The 23,511-nt window shown below is 35.2% G+C and overlaps 1 protein-coding gene across 2 annotated transcripts in view; it reads right to left on the bottom strand.

The window, feature by feature from the left end:
• Nucleotides 1–23,511, bottom strand: part of UNC13C (unc-13 homolog C) — a 547,141-nt gene that overhangs the window by 180,623 nt on the left and 343,007 nt on the right. For both annotated transcript variants that reach the window (XM_044917815.1, XM_021693930.1), the window contains one exon: nucleotides 7,849–7,934. In XM_044917815.1, coding sequence (XP_044773750.1) covers nucleotides 7,849–7,934 — 86 coding nt within the window. The remainder of the gene's footprint in view (nucleotides 1–7,848; nucleotides 7,935–23,511) is intronic.

Raw genomic sequence — 23,511 nt, 5'->3', positions numbered from 1 at the left:
ACATACCATCTTCTCTCCACACATACACACACAGAGTTTCTGTGGGTAAATGAAAGTATTTAGGGTTTTTTTTTTTCACATCTATGATTATTAAACACTTCCTAGAACTGCTGCAACCACAACGTGTGGTGAAAATAATTGTTGGGAAATGTTCTCCTTTGTATGAGTGGATTGCATCAGGCTTGGGTGATTATATGGAATTGTGGCTGGAAATGAGCATTTGGGAATGAAACATATAGCTATGCTTTTGCCTGTTTGTAAACATAGGTGTATATTAATTTGTGCATTCATTAGTTCAGAGCATTTCTATTAAATGACAGAGAATGGGGAGAGTAGGGAGATTTGAACAAAGAAGAATAAGAGCTCAGGGTACAGTGAGTCATGTATTTGTGAAGTGTAACACAAGAACAGATGTTATAATAGGAAGTATTATAGGAGAATAGGGAGGAAGTACTTATTTCTCTCTGAGAATCTCAGGGAAGACTTAATGTAAGAAGTAACTTTTGAATTGAACTTTGAAGAATACATGAGTCTTTGCTAGGGATGGCAAGTAGGGAAAAGTGTGGGCAGGAGTGGATGTGCATTATGCACATTGTCTTGAAGTGGAAACTTACAAGAGGATTTCAGAGAAATGTCAAATATTTGGATGCAGCTAGGGCATATAGTCTATGTATGGGAGAGGCATTAAACACTAGGGCTAAAATCAGGTACAGAGAGTAAGGTATCAGTCCAGGCTAGGCTATGGAATTTATCCAATGGTCAGGGAGGCATCTACAAAGGAAGAACCCTATCAATGAATGTGGAAGCAGGAAAGATGTGTGTCTAAACAAGGACAATGGTAAGAAGCATAGAAAAGAAAATTATGGAGGAGAATTTAGATATAGAGCTTATACTATATATTTGGTAATTAGATGCTGAGGAAAGAAAGAAGTCAACTATGACTTCCCAATTTTTAACTTAGGCACCTGGAATGATTATTATGCTATTTTATAATATCAGGAACATGGAAGTGTCCTCAAGTCATGTTTAACTGTCTCTGTGGCATTCTGGTAGTCATTGCCAAAGTGCCTAAATCTTAACAAATAGCTTTTAGAATAGGAAAATGACTTATAAGTCATATAAAATACAGGATAGAATTTTTATTTTCAGTTACAAGATATTATCCATTAAAAGCTAATATTTTCACAAATACACACTGTGCTATTTCTCTGAATAACTGAAAAATTGTCTGTGTCTGGACAAGAGTAATATTGATAATTCTCAAGAAGATGAAGGAAAGCCACCTGCCATCTCTCCTTGTTAAGAAACACCAAGATTCCTGTTACTCATGGGAGTTTCTGTACCTCTGAGGAATGTTGAAAAATGGAAAAAAACAAACAAAAAAACCCACCAAATAGGTTGACTATTATTGCTGTAAGAAAGGGAGGCCAGAGAGATCCTTTACAAAGTGCTTTCAATCTCTGCTCCTCCATCCAGAATCTTTGAAGTGTACATAGGTATAGCTTTAATCTCTTGTCATTCAAATAACGTTAAGGAAGATTGAAAGTAGGAAATAGGAGAAAAAAGAAATACGTTGTTTCTAGGGAGATTTTATTCACTGTAGAAATTAGTAAGAAACCATTCTTGTCTACTAAAAAGTGAGGACCGACATAAATTGACAACCAGTGATTTGTGAGGGTAGACTTGAAAATCAGCAGAAAATTGCTGACAAGTAGACCAGAAAGATGACAAGTATGAAATAATAGTTTGAGGTAGACCAAGTAGGAGGTAGACCAGAAAGATGTTATATAGGAGAATACTTTAAGTGAGGCTAAAGAAATTCATGGGGCAACAAGTCAGTTCTGGTATAGTCAAGGTAGTCAACAAGACCATTAAAGATGTAACCATGCCTTTGTGTTCTCATTGTCTTTGTGGCTACAATGTCAAGGACAATGTTCTTAAATGTCAGGGTGGCCTGACACCCATATTTGGACAAAGGGCAATAGAAAGAGATTGTACTTCTCTGAGAGAAGGCCTTCACAATAAATATAAAGAGAGTAAAGAACTCTCAGAAGGTGTTCAATATGAAAATATTTGAATTTATAAAAGAAGATAGTGCAAGGAAAGTGTGAAGAAAAACTAATGGTACTAGTTGTGCTTACTAGGATGACGATATGCTGAAAAACTACAAAAGCAATCTGAGAATCTTCCACTATTGATGAGGTCCAACATGGTAACTAAGTAGCAGACAACAAAGATCAGTAATAAAAAGGCAGAACGTCCAGAACTATCACGTTATGTTAACAGCACTGAAGCCTTGCTATCCTCAATGTGTGGTACACCCACCAGTTGCCAGGCATCATCTCAGATTTTGTTAGAAATTAAGAGAATCCCACCTCCCCCAAAGATCAACTCAATCAAAATCTGTGTTTTAACAAGATTCCCAAGAGACCACTGGGAAACTAAAGTTTGAGGAGCACTGATATGGGAGACTTTACTAATGCCAGGTGAAAGACGACTGGGTGTTCCATATTATAAATAATTTTATCTTGGCCTAAGTTATTAAAGTAAAACAGTAATTTTTAACCAATTTATTTTCAGTGACTTTGTTTTTCTATTCAAAGATTCATCTGAGAGTGTGACAAATGCCTTAGACACCTCTTTCCCATCCCACCCCTTCCTAAATGTGGATGCAGTTTCAGGATATGACTTGAAAACCAGCCACAAATCCCAATTTAAGAATCAGTGTTTAAAAGAATCCCAAACACTCTTTTTACAGAACGATTAATTAGAAACCACCTGAATCCTTGTGGACCCCATCTACCATCTGGCTGCTATCTTGGGGCCTACCAGGGTTTGCTCTTAATAAAGACTTTGAAGACAAAGACATATGTTACACAATCAGTGCCCTGAACAGGACTGTCCTGATTTAACGATTGGCAGGCAACCAAATTCTGTGGATATCAAGATAACAAACACAATGTCTGCAGTCAACTGGAATTACCAATTAAACATTTCAGTAACTTATAGGTATCTGGATATTTTAGTGGTATTATAAATCATTTCCAACTTCTGTTTACTAAATTGTAATCCTCAAGGTTGTCATAATGGCTAGTGTTTGTTGAGTATTTATTATGTGCTAGGGAACCATTCCCCCTCACCCCATCTCTGTCTTATTATTTCTCCTTACAATAATTTATAGGGTAGGTATTTTTATCCCTTGTTTACAAATGTGGAAAGTAAGGCTTGCTGAGTTTAATAAATTATACAAAATCAGAGCTAAGAAGTTAATGGAAAGTAGCAGAGCCTGAACTCAGACCTAGGTCTAAATTATTGCAAAACCTACATTTGTACCTGCCAGGGTAAAGACTACAACAGTTTTTAAAATATTTAGAAAAAATTCCATAAAACCAATTTTCTTTAACAATTTCCCCCCCCTTCCTGTGCTTCCTTTTGCACAGAAAGTACATCTTTTTTTTTAATTGGTAAAATAATTTGTCCTGGTTTTATTCAATAAGTTATCACCACAGTGATCAAATGAATTACTGTCTATCACACTTGCAAGGTGGTCAATGTCAAATGTTAAAAAACAAGTTGGCTCACACAGATTGACTAAAACTGGGGAAAAGTTGTTTCATTTTAAATTAGATTATTTCTTTTACAGAGTTGATGAGTTCATGAAGTTAAGCAAAAAGCTGCCAACAGCTACAAGTCTGGAAGCTCTAGCTGGCTCCTCTCTGTTGACCTGACTTTATCACAGGTTGCTCACAAGTTGGACTCAGCTGCTTTAGTCACAAGATGAACTATGGAGCCCAAATTATGTAACAACACAGAGTCTTTCTAGGTCAATGGTCCGAAGCACTACTCCATAGTCAATTTTAACAACATTCTAGAAGGCAAATAGGGAGAGTCAGAACATTACTATCAATGTGAACAAGAGCCTGCCAGCTGAATGTTTTTAAGTATATGCCCTCTACTCTGTGAGGTACTCTTAGTCCTCATTTTCTCTAGTAATTATTATTCATGCCACATTTTAAAAAAGGGTGCAGTACATTTCTTGAAACCACCTATTAGATTGAAATAGTGAAAAGGAAGAAGGGAGAGAAAGTGAACAGATTCACATGCATTTGTGAACACTCTCCTAAGGGTTTAAACCTTGAATGACCCCTGAAGGAGACTGCTTTGAGACTTTGACAGATCTTTCCCTGCTTATATAAAAATAATCATAGTCCCGTCCCATTAGCATAGTGCTTTCCAGTTTGCAAAGTGCATTTAACATGTCATGCGATCCTCACACCAAGCTGGGGACTCTCTATGGCCTTCTTTTTTTTTTATTTAAATTCAATGAGCCAAGGTATAGTATGGTTTTTAATATAATGTTCAATGATTCATCAGTTCAGTTATGGCCTTCTTTTTTATAGAAAAGAAAATCAAGGTTTGAAGAAGCATTAATTGCCCAAGGTTCCACAGCCCATGCGTGATAAAGCTTTCTGAAGTTGGGTTTCCCAGATTCAGATCTCTTGCTGCCTCCTGAGTTTAGTTTGAACATGGTAGGTATTCTGTCCTTGTCTCCAAGATTCTTTGCATAGGATTGTCCCATTTGCAATTCACTTCAAGTAAACAAACACATGGTGAGTTTCTATTACGGTTCAATAAATAGAAAGATGAAAAAAAAAATCTTTGCACTCAAAAGTCTTCTCTTCTGGTGGAAGAAGAAGATGCATGAATCATAAACTGCAATCCAAGTCACTCCCTCAATATATTTCTCATGCCTTCTTGAAAATGTGTGTGAATGTGCAAACGTAATAACTACTGAATCGTACACTTTAAGTTGGTTGAATTGTATGGTATGTGAAATACCTCTCACTAAAACTATTTTAAAAAGTCAAATAAAACATTCTTTTGAAAAAGGAGAGTCTTATCTCAAAAAAAGCTCAGATAACTGCAAAATTATTTACTCTTGATCTTAGACCTGATTTTTGATGATACAATCTCAGCATTTTGGGATACCCTTCTTATACAAAATTATTACTCTATAATCAGTAAACATCTAAGCAAAGTTACAGACACTTGTAGCATTCCTATCTTCATTGCTGTTTCCAATAAATATTAAATTTTTGAGATTAAATTCCTTAACAGAAATAGTGTGCTTAGTTCTCTAAAATAACTACTTATTTTTAAAAGTAAATGTAACATAAAACATCCAATAGTTACACAAATGTTACTACATAAGCAAAGAGAGGACTGACCTAAACAAAATGTGTACCGGCAGACAGCGCTGCCTTGGGATAGTTCTAAATAATCAGATTCTTCCAAAATATGGGCAGGAGCCTCCCTGCCCGTGGCCCAACCCTCTGATCTAATGTGAACCTTTCACATTACAGGTGACAATGACGACGCACAAAGGTGCTGACCTCTTGGAACGTTCCAAGAAGATCACAAGCAGAAGTCTCCTCCTCTGCTCACCACTCCACTGAGTTGGGATTACCCAGGAAAGTCTTCATTTATTCAACAAGTAGTTACTAAGTAGCTTCTATTTTGTAGGCATCATTCTAGGCAAAAACCTTACATTGTGGTGAGGAAGACAGGCTGTTAAGAAGCAATCAAATGCACAGGCATAAACACACAAATAAAAGATAGCAATTAGGTGCTACACAGCCAATTAAAATAAGTTTATTCCTGGCAGTGACTTTGGATCCTGAGAGGATGACATTAAACTGAGCCCCATGTGGCTGCCTGTGAAGACTGGTGGGAAGAGAAGTCAAGGGAATAGAGCAGCACTGGAAGAGCTCAAAGAACTTAGAATGTGCTGAGGAAAAGAAATGAATCCACAAAAACGCTATGTGTCTGACTTGAGTAACTGGATGAAGGGTCATGCCAATATTGCAATATGTGCAGGAGGAAGAAGGAGGTTTTGATAGGGGAGATCAGGAATTCTTTGTTGATCTTATAAAGTTCAAGATGCCTGAGAGACATTTGAGGTGGGTGGGGGAAGATAAGGGGTAGGACTAAGGGGGCACATGCTAGCTGAAGAAAATTATTGGCCTAATGTATTGGTGCTTCTCATCTCACTTAAGGAGACTCCTATATTTCAGAGAGACAACTCTAGCAGAGTGGTATGAAAGGATGTGGTTGGTGGGAGGCACAGGTAGAGGTAGAGAGAACAGGGCTAGCTGATACAATGGAGAACAAATATCTCATTGCAAAAGGAGGAATTTGCACCTCCCAACAGTCTGGTTTAATGTTTAAAGACAGAAAACCTCTGTATTTGTGGCTGGGAGACCCAGACTTTACCAGAAAATCAGATATTAAAATCTACTGTGTGCCTCTTTCAAATAATGAAAATGTCTGTATGTTCCCTCCGTGCCCCCAGCATCATGTTTACATTTTAGCAATGCCAGAAAACAAAACAAAAACCCAGTGATACAATGAGCATGAACTCTGAACCAGTCCTACCCTATTAATCTAATTTTCATGTTACAGTCAAAATGCTTTTTCTAAGTTGCAAATCTGAATAAGACATGTACCTCTGAAATCCCTATACTGTCTCTTGTCAAACTCCTCACCATGGCCCACCAGCTCCTGCATGCTGGTCCCTGCCAATGTCTCCAGCCTCTCTTCTTGCTACCTCTTGCTCATAGGACCTGCTGAGTGTGCTTTTCTCCAATGTACACTGTGCTCACCCTCATTGCCAATGTTCTGTCCTCTGCCAGGACAAGACAGAGATGCTTCTTGCTCATCTGGGGAGACCCAGAACTAACTCCTACTTATCCCTCAGGTCTTTGTCAGATAACTCTTCCTCAGAGGAAGTTCCTCTAGAAAGTCTGCCTTATTCCCTTTCCCAAATCTGATTTAGATGCTTTTCCTCCAGACGTTCTATCATCGTTAACCTTAATCACCTCATGAGGCTACCCTCCATAATTTTGTTGAGGACAGGGACCATGGTTGTCATGTTCACTGCTCTATCCCCCACACTGAGTATAGTGATAGACATTTAGCATCTACGGGCTCAAAATATATTGTTGAACGCAAAGAAAATTTTCTTCTAGACTATAAGTTACTAGAGGACAGGAAACCTACACTGGTTTCTGGTTTTTTAACTCTAAGCATTGTGTGACGGCTCAAAAGATATTGATAGAATTTTTAACTTAGAGGTTTGGTTTGGTTTTTCTTTTTAATATTGATTGATTGATTGATTATGATATATATAGAGAGAGATATAGGGAGAGGAACAGAGAGGGAGAGGGAGGGGAAAAGAATCCCAAGCAGACCCATGCTGAGTACAGAGTTTACCTCACTAGATTAGGGGCTGGATCTTATGGCACTGAGATCATGACCCCGGCCAAAACCAAGAGTCAGAAGGTTAACCTATTGAGCCACCCAGGTGTCCCTAGAGTTCTATTTTAAAGAGCTCTATTTCCCTTGTAAGATTTGGACTTATTGAGAACAGAACTTATTGTTTCTGGCAAAGAGCCCTGCCACTGTCTTTTTGAAAACTTTGGTCAGATTTTAACTTTTATAGCCATGGATACAATTTTCAAGTCTGTCTAGACAAATTCTACCTACTCATGCCTTCAATATGGTCTGCTTTGGTAAGTGAACTGCCATAAGGTATCCCTGCATCTGAGCATTAGCCTATGAGTGAAATACTTATTATGATCCTGCAGCTTAGATGACTTGATTAAAATGTATGTTTTTGAGGACTTTTAAAAGACTTGGAAACCTTTATTTTCCTACAATGTGGAAATAAGTTTTAGAACTAATCACAACAACACTTTAATGCATCAATTTTTACACTTAAAGTCAAGAACACAAAATCACAATTTGCCTAAAACATGTGTTCTAAGAAGTATAAATATTTGTAATTACCTTCTAGTGCATATTTCATATCTTGAGCAAAAAGGGTCCACATAATTTCAGCACTTATTTTTCCCATGTTCAGTTCTTGAGGAAACCTAAAACCAAACACATATTTGAGTACATCAAAAAGAGAAATCTGTCTAAAAAATGAAATACCACACTTGACATATACGCCACAGTAATTGTTATATAGTTCATAAATACTTTTATTTATGAGATTTTCCTTTATAAGCTTTCACAGGTAGGGGCAAAGCTACATACCAGAGTGTGGAAATAAACACAATTATTTGGTGCTGGGAAAACAGACTCTATAACACTAGTACAAAGCAGTGGTGCCTCGAGTTCCTGATGGATGTCTCATGCTATGTGTTTGTTTGTTCTAAAGAGCCCTTTTAGTTTTATCACTCTATTTTCATATAGCTCAATTTTGAAGATAAGGCATATGACTCCGAGTACCAGACACCACGTAATACCCAAAACAACACCTTACATTCATCTGTTAGCCATTCTCCTTAAAGCATGCTTGAGTGCTTCCATTCTTTATTTGCTTAAAATAAATTATTTCAGAAAGACTCTTCACTTCTCTGGTAAAATGGACCACTGGTGACCCATTCATCAAGACTTCAGAATTCCCAAGCACGTCTGTGTTTTAGATCAAATAAACTTTAGGATTAAGATTCCTATTGCTACATTCTATTCATATGTGTTTTAATCTTATGATAAGGCTCCTAGTAAAAATATAAGCCCAATGAATACGATGACTAAGTCTTTTCATTATACTGAAAACACATGTCAATATGTTAAGACTGAAAGTATTTTCTGTTCTAACAAATATTTTATACATACATACAAAAAATAATATATACTAAGAAACAAAAAAATATATGTTAAGGAATAAAAACAGCACTCACATTCATTTATATTTTTGAGTTTAAATCAAGAAAGAGTAATACCAATCCTGAATGGGATAGAAAGGGTTACCTAAGTTAATATGACCTCAATATGACCTCAAATAAGAAAAACAAAACACTGACACTACCTAAAACTATTCTAGCCCAACTTTCCACCAAAAGCAGGTGTGTTTCATCAGATATCCCTTATGAACGGCCATCTATCAATTTGTCTAATAATGTTAATTGTTATTTTAAAACTTACATGCAGAATCCATACATTTATCAAGTATTTAAACTCAGAACACTTTCTATGATCGAAAAAATTAATATAACCTGAATATATGCAAATTAGTTTTCAACATTAAATTTTATTCTATGGATATAAAAATAAGCATAGGCAAGTAATTTATTTCAAAAGTTTTCACTTATGGATAGCCAGTAACATCACACAATTTGTAGCATATTATTTTTTATGTAATATTTATGTAGCAACAAAATTGTAAGTGATAGAACATAATGAGAGTGCTTTAAGCTCATAAAAGAAGGAAATTGATTATTTTAATTTTTTGAATCAAGAATGAAGAACATATTAATTCACTTTATAATGCTCTGATATTTAAAAAAAGCACATTATACAAAAAGAAAACTAAGGAACAATATCTCTCATAAGAATAGTTGCAAAATTCCTTGGTAAAAAATGGCAAATTTGATCCTGCAATATATAAAAAAGATAATACATCATGATCAAGACAGGTTTATCCTAAAAATACAATGTTGGTTCAACATTCAAAAACGAATCAATGTAATTTATTGTATTAACAGACTATATAGAAAAACTTATCATCTCAATAGACATAGAAAAAATATGTGACAAAGCTTAACATTCATTCATGATAAACAAACAAAATTCTGAAAATTAGGAATTAGAGGGAACTCAACCTTATAAAGAGAATGTACAAAAACCTACAACAAACATTATACTTAATGGTCTCATACTAAGATTGAAATCAAAGCAGTGATATTTACATTGCTACTCCTATTAAACATTATACTGGCATTCCTAAAGATTGAAAAAAGACAAGAAAAAGAAATAAGAAAAGGGGCATATAGAGGCGCCTGGGTGGCTCAGTCGATTGGGCGTCTGCCTTCAGCTCAGGTCATGATCTCAGGGTTCTGGGATTGAGTCCCATGTCTGGCTCCCTGCTCAGCAGGGAGTCTGCTTCTCCCACTCCCCCTACCCCTCCCCACTGCTTGTGCTTGCTCTTTCTCAAATAAATAAAATCTTTAAAAAAAAAAAAAAGAAAAGGGGGCATATAGATAGCAAAGGAAGAAATAAAATTCTATTTTCAGACATAATTATCTATGCAGAGAAGTCCTCCCCGCCCCCCCCCAAAAAAACACTAGAGAAAAAGCCACTAACTTGGTCCAGGAGCATCATGGAATAAAGTCAATATCCAAATCATCGTATTTCTATACACTAGAATGAACCATTGGAGATTGAAAGTTAAATAACAGTATCATTCATCATATCACCAAAAGTTATGAAATACTTAGGTATAAATCTAAGAAAATATGTACAAGATTTATATGAAGAAAACTACAGAGTGTTGAGGAGAGACACCAAATAAAACCTAAATAAATGGAGAAATATATTGTACTTGTGGATGGATATATTCAATATTGTTAGAATGTCAAATTTTCCCAAATTGATTTATAGATTCAATGAATCTCAATGAGAATCCAGCATGATTTTTTTGTGGAAACTGACAAAGTCATTCTAAAATTTACATGGTAAGGCAAAAGACCAGGAAGAACAAAAAGTAATGTTAAAAAAAGCTGGAGCAGGGGCGCCTGGGTGGCTCAGTCATTACGCGTCTGCCTTCGGCTCAGGTCATGATCCCAGGGTCCTGGGATTGAGCCCCGCATCGGGCTCCCTGCTCGGTGGGAAGCCTGCTTCTCCCTCTCCCACTCCCCCTGCTTGTGTTCCCTCTCTCGCTGTATATCTCTCTGTCAAATAAATAAAATCTTTAAAAAAAAAAAAAGCTGGAGCATTTACATCACCTGCCTTCATAACTTACTATGAAATACAGTAATTAAGACAATTCATCTTCAAATACAAGGTTAATTATTTTTCAGTAAGATGTTCCAGTGATTCAGTTGGGAAATGGTAGTCTTCAACAAATTGTCCTAGATGTCCATACGCAAAAAAAATAGAGCTCGACCCATACTCTACAACATATAAAAAATTAACTCAAAATGGATCACATACCTAAATATAAAACCTTAAACTATAAAACTTCTAAAACAAAATATAGTAGAAAATCTTTATGACTTTGTATTAGGCAATGGTTACTTACATTTGATGCAAAAAGTGCAAATCATAAAATATTGATAAATTGGACTATGAAAATTAAAGTCTGTTCTTCAAAAAGTACTGTTGAGAAAATGAAAATATAAGCAACAGTATAGGAGAAAACAGTTTGCAAAACACATATCTGATAAAGGAATTTTATCCAAAATATATAAATTATGCTCCAATCTCAATAATAAAAAAATTACCTAATAAAAAAACGGGCAAAGGATTTGAATGACACTTCAGAAAGGAAGATAATTAGATGAAAACCAAGAACATGAAAATGTGTTCAACATTACCATTAGGTACTTTCAAAGTAAAACTATAATGTGATACTATATGTTTTTAAGTTAAAATGAAACATAACAAAACAAAATCTGACAATACCATGGGCTAGCATGGTTGCAGAGAAGCTGGAACGCTGATGTATTTTGGCTGAGAAAACAAAATGTTCGATTCAGATTGGAAAGCAATTTGGCAATTTCTTATAAAGTTAAATATACATTTAACCAGCAGTCCCTCTAAGTATTTATCTAAGAGAAATGAAACTATATTTATAGCAAACACTGTACATGTTGCTTAATTCTTAATCACCAAAAACTGCAAACATCAATGTCCTTCAACTGATGAAAGGATAAATCAGCAGTGATAGATTCACAGAATGGAATTTACTAAGCAATAAAAAGGAATAAAATATAATACATGTAACAATGCAGAGGAGTACCAAATGAGTTATGATGAATGAAAGAAGCTGGGCTCCAAAGCCTACATACCATGATTCCAATACACTATTGAAAAGACAGAAAGAGAAAATATATCAGTAGTTGCCAGTGGCTTGTGTGAAGAGGGACTGACTATAAAGGAGTGTGGAGAAACTTCTGGCATTATAAACATATTTTATATCTCAATGTTGGTAGTTACATGACTATGTTTTTTATTTCAACAATTTTTGCTCTTCATTATTTCTTCATTTTCTTTGAGTTTAATATGTTGTTTCTTTTCTAAATTCTTAAGATACTTAGGTAATTAATTTGGGGGCTTTCTTCCATTCTTATGTGTATTTAAAGTATAAATTTCTTTCAGGAACTGCACTTAGCCATATCCTAAAAAAATATTTTATTGTATATTTATATTAATCCAACTAAACTATTTCAAAATTTTAATTTTCATATTTTTCTATTTTGGGAAGTCTGCAATTTTAATGTCCTAATATCTTTTTTTTAAATTGAAGTATAGTTGACACATGTTACATTAGTTTCAGGTGTAAAACATAATGATTCAGTATCTCTATATGTTATGCTATGCTTGGTCACTACAACTGTAGCTATTATCTTTCACCAGACAATGCTATTACATATCATTGACTATATTCCCTATGCTGTACCTTTCATCCCTGTGATGATTTATTCCATAACTGGAAGACTGTATCTCCCAATCCCCTTCACCCATTTTGCCTACCCCCAACGCCCTCCCTTCTGGGAACCATCAGTTTGTTCTATTTATAGGTTTGTTTCTGCTTTTTGTTTATTCATTCATTTTGTTTTTTAGATCCCATATGTAAGTGAAATCGTATGTTGTCTAATCTTGATTCTTAACTTCAGCTATTTGGATTTCCTAATATCTTTTTGTTGCTGTTTTCTCCTTAGCCTATGGTCAAAGAACACATTTTGAATGATTTTGATCTTTTGAAATTTGTTGAGATTTTCTTTATACCCCACTATATAGTTAATTTTGATAAATAATCTTTATTTTACATCTTTTGTGTTCTTGAATGTCATTCTGGCTATTTTTTTCTTACTATCTTCATGTTAACTAATTTTCTCTTCATTTGTGGATAACATGCTGTTAAATCCAATATTATTAATTTCATTTGTTGTAGTTTTCAGTTCTAGAATTTCTATTTGATCCTTTCAGTAGTTTCAAGTTCATAGCTGAATTTTTCCTTTTTGTTAATTTCTTAAATATATTCATCACAATTATAACATTTGAGTCTCTAAATTCTATTGTATTAATCTCTTATAATGTCTGCTTATTTTTGATTGAATGAAAGACTTTTTGTTTGTGAAAAATGTATATACAATTTAAGTATCCTTATGATGTTAGTATTCTTCAGAAAGGATTTATTTTTCTTCTGGCAGAAGTGTTTTAGGGTTTGAGAGAGATGACCTTTATCCATTTAGGGACTGAGTTCATTCAAAGTCAGTCTGGATTTTACTCATACTCACTCCTCGCATGTAACCCTTCATAGGCCCAGTTGTATGCTTGAGATGTTCACCTGGACCCACCACTTCACATGGCCTGAATTTCAATTATTCTCCCGTTCCTGTGTTCAGCTTTCTCAGTTTTTCAGCTGCTACTTTCTGTCTAGCTTCTCAGGCTCTCAGTCTTTGTCTCTAGGTAAATCAGTTAATACTTCTAGGGGAGCGATCATCACATATCCAACACAGTTTCCTGGTAAACACATGTGTATATCATAAGAAATTAAAGGAATTAAAATATATATATATATAAATTGACTGGGACACCTGGGTGGCTCAGTCGGTTAAGCCTCTGCCTTCGGCTCAGGTCATGATCCCAGGGTCCTGGGATTGAGTCCCACATCAGGCTCCTTGCTCAGTGGGGAGCCTGCTTCTCCCTTTGCCTGCCGCTCCCCCTGTTTGTGTGCTCTCTTCCTGACAAATAAATAAAATCTTTAAAAGAAAATATCAACTGATGGAAGAGATAAGCTGTGCACCCCAATTAATAGCTGTAATTACCATAAGACTCTAAAAGTGACTTCTAAAATATTTTTTCCCTTTAATATGGAAGCTTTAATGAGATAACTTCAAAACAAGGAATCTAAAAATTAGATGTTTATCTCAGGATTTTCTCAATTGCATAACCAATCAATGACAAGTGTGATTTTCATTCTTGAGAAACTATGGGTTAAGGGGTCTCATCGCTAGTATTAAATCCTCAACGTAGCAAAACCTAAACCCAATCAGGCCACCATTTAAAATAAAAACAACACAGTAGAAAAACACACACAATATATATAAAAAATGAATAATATTAATGTAAAAGGAACTGTTACATATCCATAGGAAAAAAATGATTAGAAAAAAATGGCTAATGGAATGGTCAATTTATCTTTTTTTTTTTTTAAGATTTATTTACTTATTTGTCAGAGAGAGAAAGAAAGACCTCAAGCAGGGGGAGTGGCAGGCAGAGACAGAAGCAGACTCTCCACTGAGCAAGGAGCCTGATGTGGGGCTCCATCTCAGGACCCTGGGATCATGACCTGAGCTGAAGGCAGATGTTTAACAACTGAGCCACCCAGGCGTCCCTGAATGGTCAATTTAAAAAGAAAAACGCAAAAGCTTAAAAACAGGAAAAGAGATGTTTAACTTTTCTAATAATGAAATTTTCATTAAAATAGTTAAATTTTTTTACTGAAAAAAATTCAGATTAGAAAACATTAAAAAATGATAAAAAATATTCGGACTTGTTTAAGCCTGTTTTTCAAAAGTCATCTAATGACTCTCTATGGGCTTCCAATGCTTATGCAATTCCAATACCTGTGTTACTCCCACTCCCTTCTATCCTGTATCCCAGGAGTCCCCTCTCTGGGCTGCATCGTCCTGATGTTATATGAAGCCACAGAATAATATGCAACTATCAAAAAGAACAAGATAGATTTGCTTGTATTGATACAATAAGATGCCTATCAGGAAGTGTTACATGAAGAAAGCAAATTACAAATCAGTATACATAATACGATTACATATTTTATAAAAATATATCAATGTATGTATATTTTAATATGTGTATAATAAACATTATTAAATGAATACCTATGCTTATATGTGCAGAAAATATGAGCTAGAAAAAAATACACCCCACTATTGAAAATTTGTAAGGCTTGGGGGGGGGGTTCTTATGTTTTTTATTTTCTTCACAAAAATGATGCATAAACATGAGAACTTTCATTTTCTTCTTTAAACAGCCCCATGAAGCTGAGTAAGATTATTTTTGTAACCACAAAAATTTTAAAAATCATTTCTCTTTTGCAATAAAATAAATGGGAATTCTACCAAATATGTAATTTTTAAAAATTTTATCACTCACAAAATCTGTATTTGGCCATTAATACTCTCATTTTACAAGTGAGCGACTGGTGATCAGAATTTAAGCATTGAGTTATTTTCCCAAAGTTCATGATCTCTCCAATAGAAGCAGAAGATATTCAATGATTTTTTTTTTTTTGATACTTAGAACAGACATAAAGGTAACTGATTACATTCATTTTAGACTCAGGAACATTAGAGTTTAAGAAATGTGTCCTACACCATGAAACAAATCAATGGCAGAATCAGAAATAGAGTTTATGTTTCTCAACCATATTTTTCATTCTTTTTTTTTGACAGTAACAAAAATTCCTTAGCATTGAAAATGTCTTCATATCTAATTTTGTCTTTTTTGTATTAGCTTATTAATTTTGCCTTAAATTATTTACAGTTCAAATTATTAGCTTCATATTTTATACAATAGTCCCTCTTTAAATCTCAAGATCTACTTCTTGCTAAGCTCTACTACTATGCAGGAGACAATCTTTGGAGCTTGAGATATTTTCTGAGATCTGTTTGAGAAGTTTTGCTGATAGTGTATTATATGCTGGTTCCAAATTCGGTTGCACTTACCATTACCTATGTTATGAGATAATGGATATCCTATGCTAGAAAAAAAAGAACTCAAAGCATATTTATCTATTTAATAGTTACACAGGTTCTTCTGAAGTCTATATTTTTATTTTACTTTGCTATTTCTCTATGGTATTTTTGGTGCATTTCAAAATATTTCTCTGGCTCTTTCTTACATATAATCTAATGAAATAAAAAATATCACTATTTAGCCCTGAATCTAGATAGCAAATGGAGTCATCAACCTCTGCCACAATCCAGAGCATCTTCTCCTTCCCACAATTCTGTGGATTCTTCCTTTGACAAGATGATGAAATCTGCTCTCCCTCGCCTCTTCCTACTGCCACATCCCTTATTCAAGTCTTAACCCTCATTTGCCTCAAGAATTGCACTATCTATTTGCCTCCATTTCTCTCTCTTCCAGTAGACCTCTATATTATTATCATGTAAGTTACCTTTTAAAAACACAGGCCATACTATTTCAACATTTATTTATTTTTTTATTTTAATTTTATTTATTTTTAAATTTTTATTATTATTAAAAATATTTTTAGGCCACAATATTTCAAACTACTGCTTGAAAACCATCAACTGCTTATTACGCATTCATTAGCATAGAAAAGTATCAACTCATTAATGTTACTTTCTTGGCCAGTGAAGATCTCATCCTGACTTTAACTTCTATCTCTACCCTCCAACGTTTTTCACACTCTACCCACCGAGCTTACTTATAATTTCTCAACATATCTGATGTCCCATATCTTCTCATCATTTTCCCCATCTATTTATTCTCTTTCCTCCTGAATTTCCATTTGATCCTAACTGCCCCTTCCTTCAAAGCACAGCTCAAGTAACACCTGTCTCTAAGTCTTCTGTTGTACTCAAGGCAGAATTAGCAGTGATTAATTAGCTGTGAATGATAAGGGCAAAGAAAAGGATACCATGACTATAAAATGTATCATAGCTCACTTAATATTAAGAGTTAGTGATTGTATTGGTGCTTTTTTACTATGTAAATTCCATAATTTTAATGTGGATATAAGATTTAACTTAGTATAATTTCACTGACATTTGCTTTATACTTCAAAACTGATAAAAATTATATATTTTTTCTTTGACTAATTTGTTTAGCATTAAAAAACTCCTCTCCACTTAGAATCTCTTCACTACCAAATAATATTAATTATGTTTATACAATCTTCTACTGGGCATTTACCCCACACAGATGTAGTGAAAAGAAGGGCCATATGCACCCCAATGTTCATAGCAGCAATGCCTGCAATAGCCAAACTGTGGGAAGAGCCAAGATGCCCCTCAACAGACGAATGGATAAAGAAGATGTGCTCCAGATATACAATGGAATATTACTCAGCCATCAGAAAGGATGAATACCCAACTTTTACATCAACATGGATGGGACTGAAGGAGATTATGCTAAGTGAAATAAGTCAAGCAGAGAAAGTCTATTATCATATGGTTTCACTTATTTATGGAACATAAGGAATAGCACGGAGGACATTAGGAGAAGGAAGGGAAAAATGAAGTGGGGGAAATTGGAGACAGAGATGAACCGTGAGAGACTATGGACTCTAAGAAACAAACTGAGGGTTTTAGAGGGGAGTGGGGTGGGGGGATGGGTTAGCCCGGTGATGGGTATTACAGAGGGCACATATTGCATGGAGCACTGGGTGTTATACGAAAACAATGAATCGTGGAACACTACATCAAAAACTAATGATGGACTGTATGGTGACTAACATAACAAAATAAAATTTAAAACTAAAACAAACAAACCAAAAAAAAAAAAATCTTCTAAATGCATACATGTATTTCCTCTCCACACGATTTAAACAATTCCAGAAGCCAAGATATAACCTGGTGACAATATCTGCAAAGCTAATAGTTTCCACAATTTTTTACTCCTACCTACCTAGAGGAAAAGGGGGAGCAAAAATTCACAACTATGAGCAATATACAAAAGATGATAAAAACAAATCTGTTATTGGAGAAGAGAGACATCTAGTATGTGTCCAAATAGATTTTATCAAGTTCCAAGTAACTGCTGGTTAAATTTTGTTTCCAGTTTTTAAGGGGGCACAAAATAATATTCCTCCCAAAGTGGTTTTGTTTTGGCACTGTGTGCAAATTTCCCTTATAGATTTGCAAATACATAATTTCACATCGGCAAATTTTATATGCTTTATCTGTGCTGTATCCCCAGTACCAAATTATGATGCAGAAGGCAGAGCTGTTTTCTTCCAACACACTTCACAATTGAATATTCCTGCCTTTTCTTGGGACGGGCTAATAAGTCCATGCAATCTGCGTATTTGCTAGAGGCTTCTCTTCCACAGTTTAACACCATTCTTGCTATTCCGTCTGCACGATCCACAGAAGTATAATGGAGTGGTTAAACCTCAGTGTAATCCAAAAGACAGATATTTGATTTCTCCTCTGTGGCTTAACTAATACACCCAGTGGAGTAGTGCATGACCTCCTAAAACTCAATGTCCTCATCTGTCAAACAGGAATGATAATAAATGTACACTTAGGCGTTTTCCAGGGCTGTTGTGAAGATTAAGTGATAGTTTACATGTAAATACTTTGTACAGCCACTGGCACATCGTGAGCACTCAATAAGGGTTTACTGATGATAATGAAATTTTAACTATGAGACATAGATGAAAATATTATTGAAGTTCCATTGATTTCTAATGTGAACAAAATTATCATAGAAACCAAATGGAAGTTTACATTTGAATTGGCTAGTTTTTAGTTCTCCAGAACAAAATAAGCTAATAAGATTAATAGCAATAAACTTGATTGGAGAGGGAAATTCTTAGCACTCACAGGAGTAAACTGGTTTCAGAAAGTTCAGAAATCACAAGTATTCTCTGATAATGTATATGCTAATCACAAATTCCAAACTATGAGACAAGCAGCTTGGAAGAGGTTTTGACCTCCATGACCATTCCCTAACCTCGTAAGTATTATATGTACTTACAAGTTAATAACGGACCCACATATGACACATTAAATTTTCATATTTCATTATTCATATTTTAAAAACATCATTGACTCTCCTCCTGATCTGAATTTGTGAGGTTTTACTGAACATAAATTAAATTCTCTAATGTACAGTTCTACTCTTCATTTCAATGCAGTTATAGCTTAACTTAGTCTACCATTTATGAAAGGAGGTTTAATGAAATAACCAATCTATTCCAACATTAGAATGTCTCCTGTTTCTAATTTGTAGCCATTAATACAAAGCATAAATGTTTTATTTATTTTATTTTTTTAAGATTTTATTTATTTATTTGAGAGAGAGAGAGAGCACAAGAGGGGGGGGGAGTGGGAGAGGGAGAAGCAGACTCCCTGCTGAGCAGGGAGCCCAATGCAGGACTCGATCCCGGAACTCCAGGATCATGACTTGAGCCGAAGGCAGTCACTTAACCAAGGCCACCCAGGTGCCCCAAAGCATAAATGTTTTAAATCTTGAATCCCATGAGACACAATAACCCAATTTATTATCTGCAAATCTCTTCATGAAATAAGAAAAACAATCTACTACTGCCAAATTTGATAATACTGATTCATTAGTCACAACAGATAAGATTAAATTAAATGTGAAGTATTATTTTGATATGCAAAGTTTGTCTTTGAAGAAAGTATTCTTTGTTACAAATGAGTAAGCAATGATTCTGTTATTGCATGTCATGCATGCAACTAAAACTTCATTATCACCATCAGAATTCAAGAGACATTTAGTTTGTTGTACTCTTTTCACATTGTTAAAAAAAAAAACAGCTTTTGTTAATATGTTCTCCATTTAAGAATACTTGACATACATTAGTGCAATTAACTGCCATCATCATGAAGAGAAGGAACAGCCAAGAAGAATGAACTTAATTGAGCAAGACTCTACTAGTAAATTATAAACTAGCCTTACAAGTTAAAGCTGTATTAAAGGGAAACTAAAACATACCATAACATTGCAGTTAAGGATCAAAGTTAGCTTAAGTATTCAGAGTGCAAACTCCTCTAATGAACATTTCCTTTGGTGACAATTTTTCCTTTTGTACTGAAATTCTCTTGCACCTAAACCAAGTAGATCACCAATGCCATTTAAACCCAATTACCCTTTTATCTTTTTGTTTTCTCTTTACTTACATTTACAACCTACAGTATTATTTTAATGAACTCAGATCTTTAAATACATATTTAAACATGAAAAATAGAATTAGAGATGGATCTAGGTTAACTATTAAACTCAACATTTTATAAGGCCGTGAAATACCACCCTGGCAGCACAGAGGAGAAGAAGATGGCCAGAAGTGGCCTCCAACCTTGGGCTATGTGCATGGGGGAAATAATAAATGGAATTTATTGAGCTCAGACAATTGTTTCCCAAGCTCCCCAAGGACCTCCAGGTTAGAGACCTGGAGGGAAGCCAGTCCTCGTATTCACGATGTGGGGCAGGTAGCTTGAGGCAGTAGAAAAGAGATGGGGGTTCACACCTGCAGAGCCGCTAGGCAAAGCCAGGCTCTGGGCTAACCACTTTATATGCACTATCTACTCAAATCCTGAGAATGGTCCTATGTCTTAAGCTTTACCTCCCAAATTTTTAAATGTGGAAATCAATCTGAGAGACACTGCAAAACTTTTTTCTAAGTTCTCATGGCTCAGTCTGTCTCACTCAAAAATATTAGATCACTAAACCACTCAAGCCACATTTTTCTCTGAATACTTAAAACACAGTCCTTTTTCTTTATTTTTACTCATTCCTTATGTATTCATCTCATTCAAAAATATTAAGATGGTTTACAAAATTACTATAATAAAGTGAGATTTGCCTTGAAAGTAGAAAAACTAAAGGAAAAATGAGGCTATAAAAATAAAATGAGATTAGACATAGAAATGTATGCTGTTAGATTCTATAGAGTTATTAAATGTGGACCTCAGTTCCGACATTCCTGGCAGCTAATCCACAGTGAAAAATTCATCATTTTTATCTACCTCAATTGTTCAGGAAGCAAAGGTTTTTTTAAGGAGTGAACTGAGGGGGGCGAGGGTGCGGGAATCATGGTGGGCTCCAGTTAAGTACTTACTATTTATTAACATTTTTCTTCTGATAAATAACAAATTGCATATATTTTTTGATTGGTTTATATACAACTGCAATTGGTACCATATGGCATATCTTGCACTTTAAACTTTTTGTGAGTCATGATTCTTATAGGGTTATCGTGACCAGATCCAGACTAATGAAAACATCAGAAATGTTTGGGTTGGACTGAAGGATTAACACCCATCATTTTACTCATGAGATTTTTACCCTACAATTCATCCTGCTGTTAAAGAGTTGTTGAGATTCTGGTTCTGCCACTTGCTAGGTGTGTGATCTAGAAAGTTACTTAGCCTCTGTAGGCTTCAGTTTCATCATCCGCAATTTGGGGATGATAATAGTACTGATGTCATTAGAATTAAGTTTAGGATTAATTCAATCATTAACCTGAAAAGGTGCTTAGTACAGCGCCTGGCTCCAATTAATTCCTATAGTTCCCTACATGATAACGATAATATTTAGAACATCTAGATATCTAGCTGTGCCTAAATTATCTGGAAAGCATAATAAACCTTGAAAATCCAAGATGAGCCTTTTCCTTTCTCTATGATATGCACACAGAAAGGGAGAAAATTAAAATCTTCTCAAGTGATTGAACTAGTACAACTCTTAGTAAGCATTTTTATAACAGTGCTTTTAGAAAACTATCCTTAATCTTTCCAGATAACTTACTGTTTCAGGAATTTGCAGAGAAACACCTGATCTGTTTTAAAAATTCAAACTGGCTGTAATTAACATGAGTAAAAACTTTCAGAATAGCCTCTTTTCTTTTGTACCTTTAGTCAGATAGTTTTAGCTCAGATTTTTCATTTTCTGACATCCATTCTCCCCACTGTGAACCCCAGCTCTGTAGAACTGATTGCTTGTAGGAAATAAATTGTTTGCTCCTATTCTGACAAGTCAAATTGAAGCATTCGTTTAACTTCAACCAGCAACCTAACTGTGCCTCCAGTGTAAGACGTGTCATTCCATAGAATATCACACCCGGTGAGTTATGCTACTTTGGTGATAAGAACCACAGGCTCAAGTTAACTTACAGATAATTAACAGGTAATTTCTGTAAGCATAATCTGCATAATGGAGAAATAAGACTAAACTGCATTGCCATATGATACAGAAACCCATGGAAAGCTGAACTCCGTTTAACAGGTGGAGCAATGACCAGTAGAGTCAGGCCTCACAGAACCGTGGACAAGAAGCTCTTGCAGAGTTGAAGGCAGTCAGGGGAGTGCAATAAGTGACCACAGATGGGAGCCTCACTCAAGAAATCCACCAATACCATGACTCGGCTACACTCACCATTTCTGCTTTTCCTTCCAAGTATCCTTTTTCTTCTTTCACTGACAACTGCCTTATTCCCCTTCCATGCTGTTTATCTCCTGGCTTCTGTTTATACCTCATTTTCATTTATTCTTAATTTTTTTTTAAAGATTTTATTTATTTGTCAGAGAAAGCAAGCAAGAGCAAGAGAGAGAGAGAGAGCAAGCACAAGCAGGGAGAGTGGAAGGCAAAGGGAGAAGCAGGCTCCTCACCGAGCAAGGAGCCTGATGTGGGGCTCGATCCCAAGGACCCTGGGATCATGACCTGAGCCGAAGGCAGATGCTTAACTGACTGAACCACCCAGGCATCCCTGATTTATTCTTAATTTTAGATCACTTACTACACATATCTCCAAACCTGTAACCTTCAATGTCTATACTCCTGTCAACTGTCTCATTCTGCAGATTTCTCAGTCTAGTTCCAGAGAATAAATCAAGTTTTCTCATTAGGTTATCTCAACAAGGGACTATGAGGAAAAGAATTTAATTCCAGAATGACTTGTGATGTGGCAGGCACAGTGATTAACCAATTGAAAAACCAATGTTTAATTTTGTACATATCTCTTTTCCAACTAGATCTTTGGGGCTCCAACTTTGCCTAGTGCCTGACATATATTGAGTATTCAATATGTATTTGTTAAATTTAAATGAGAATATTAATGAAAATGATAAAAGTAAATAGAGCAGGAAATAAAAAATGCAATAGAAGTCTTTCAGCTAAAAGAAAAAATTAAGCATTTGCCCTATTTTTCCTGTCCATATTCTATTTCAGGGTAATCAAGTAAGTAGTCCTAGTTGATGAAGGGAAGCTCTTCTTTACAGAAAAAATTCTAATAAATATTGAAGGAATAAGATGATAAAACCACAATTTTGCAGTCCCTATTGGAATAACTGATTTTGAAATGATTATAAATAAACAAAAGTATTAGAGGAGAAGACAAAAGAGAACTCTGGAGTGGAGGGATCAGGCTGCAAGCACAGACTATTCTTAGCATCACCACAGGGGAAACAACCAGATTTAAAGCGACCCTTGACATGATGGAGTATGAAGTACACAGTCACCTGCCTGGTATCTTGAAAAAGATAAATAAAAGGGAGTATCATAAATGGAGGAACAAGTTAAATATAAGAAGAGGGAAAAGAAATGATCCAGAAAGCACAGCATTCTGAAGGACAATGAACATGGCTTCTGTAAGAAGTCAGTGGCATGGATCAAAGAAAAGTGAAGGGAGCTGAGCTAGAATAAAAGAGAGTTAGGCTACATAATTACCAAATGTAGTATGTGATCCTTATTTGGATC

Source organism: Neomonachus schauinslandi, chromosome 9, assembly GCF_002201575.2.
Source record: "Neomonachus schauinslandi chromosome 9, ASM220157v2, whole genome shotgun sequence".
Lineage (NCBI taxonomy): Eukaryota > Metazoa > Chordata > Mammalia > Carnivora > Phocidae > Neomonachus > Neomonachus schauinslandi.
The sequence above is the reverse complement of the archived record's forward strand: the minus strand, read 5'-3'. Positions and strand labels throughout refer to the sequence as shown.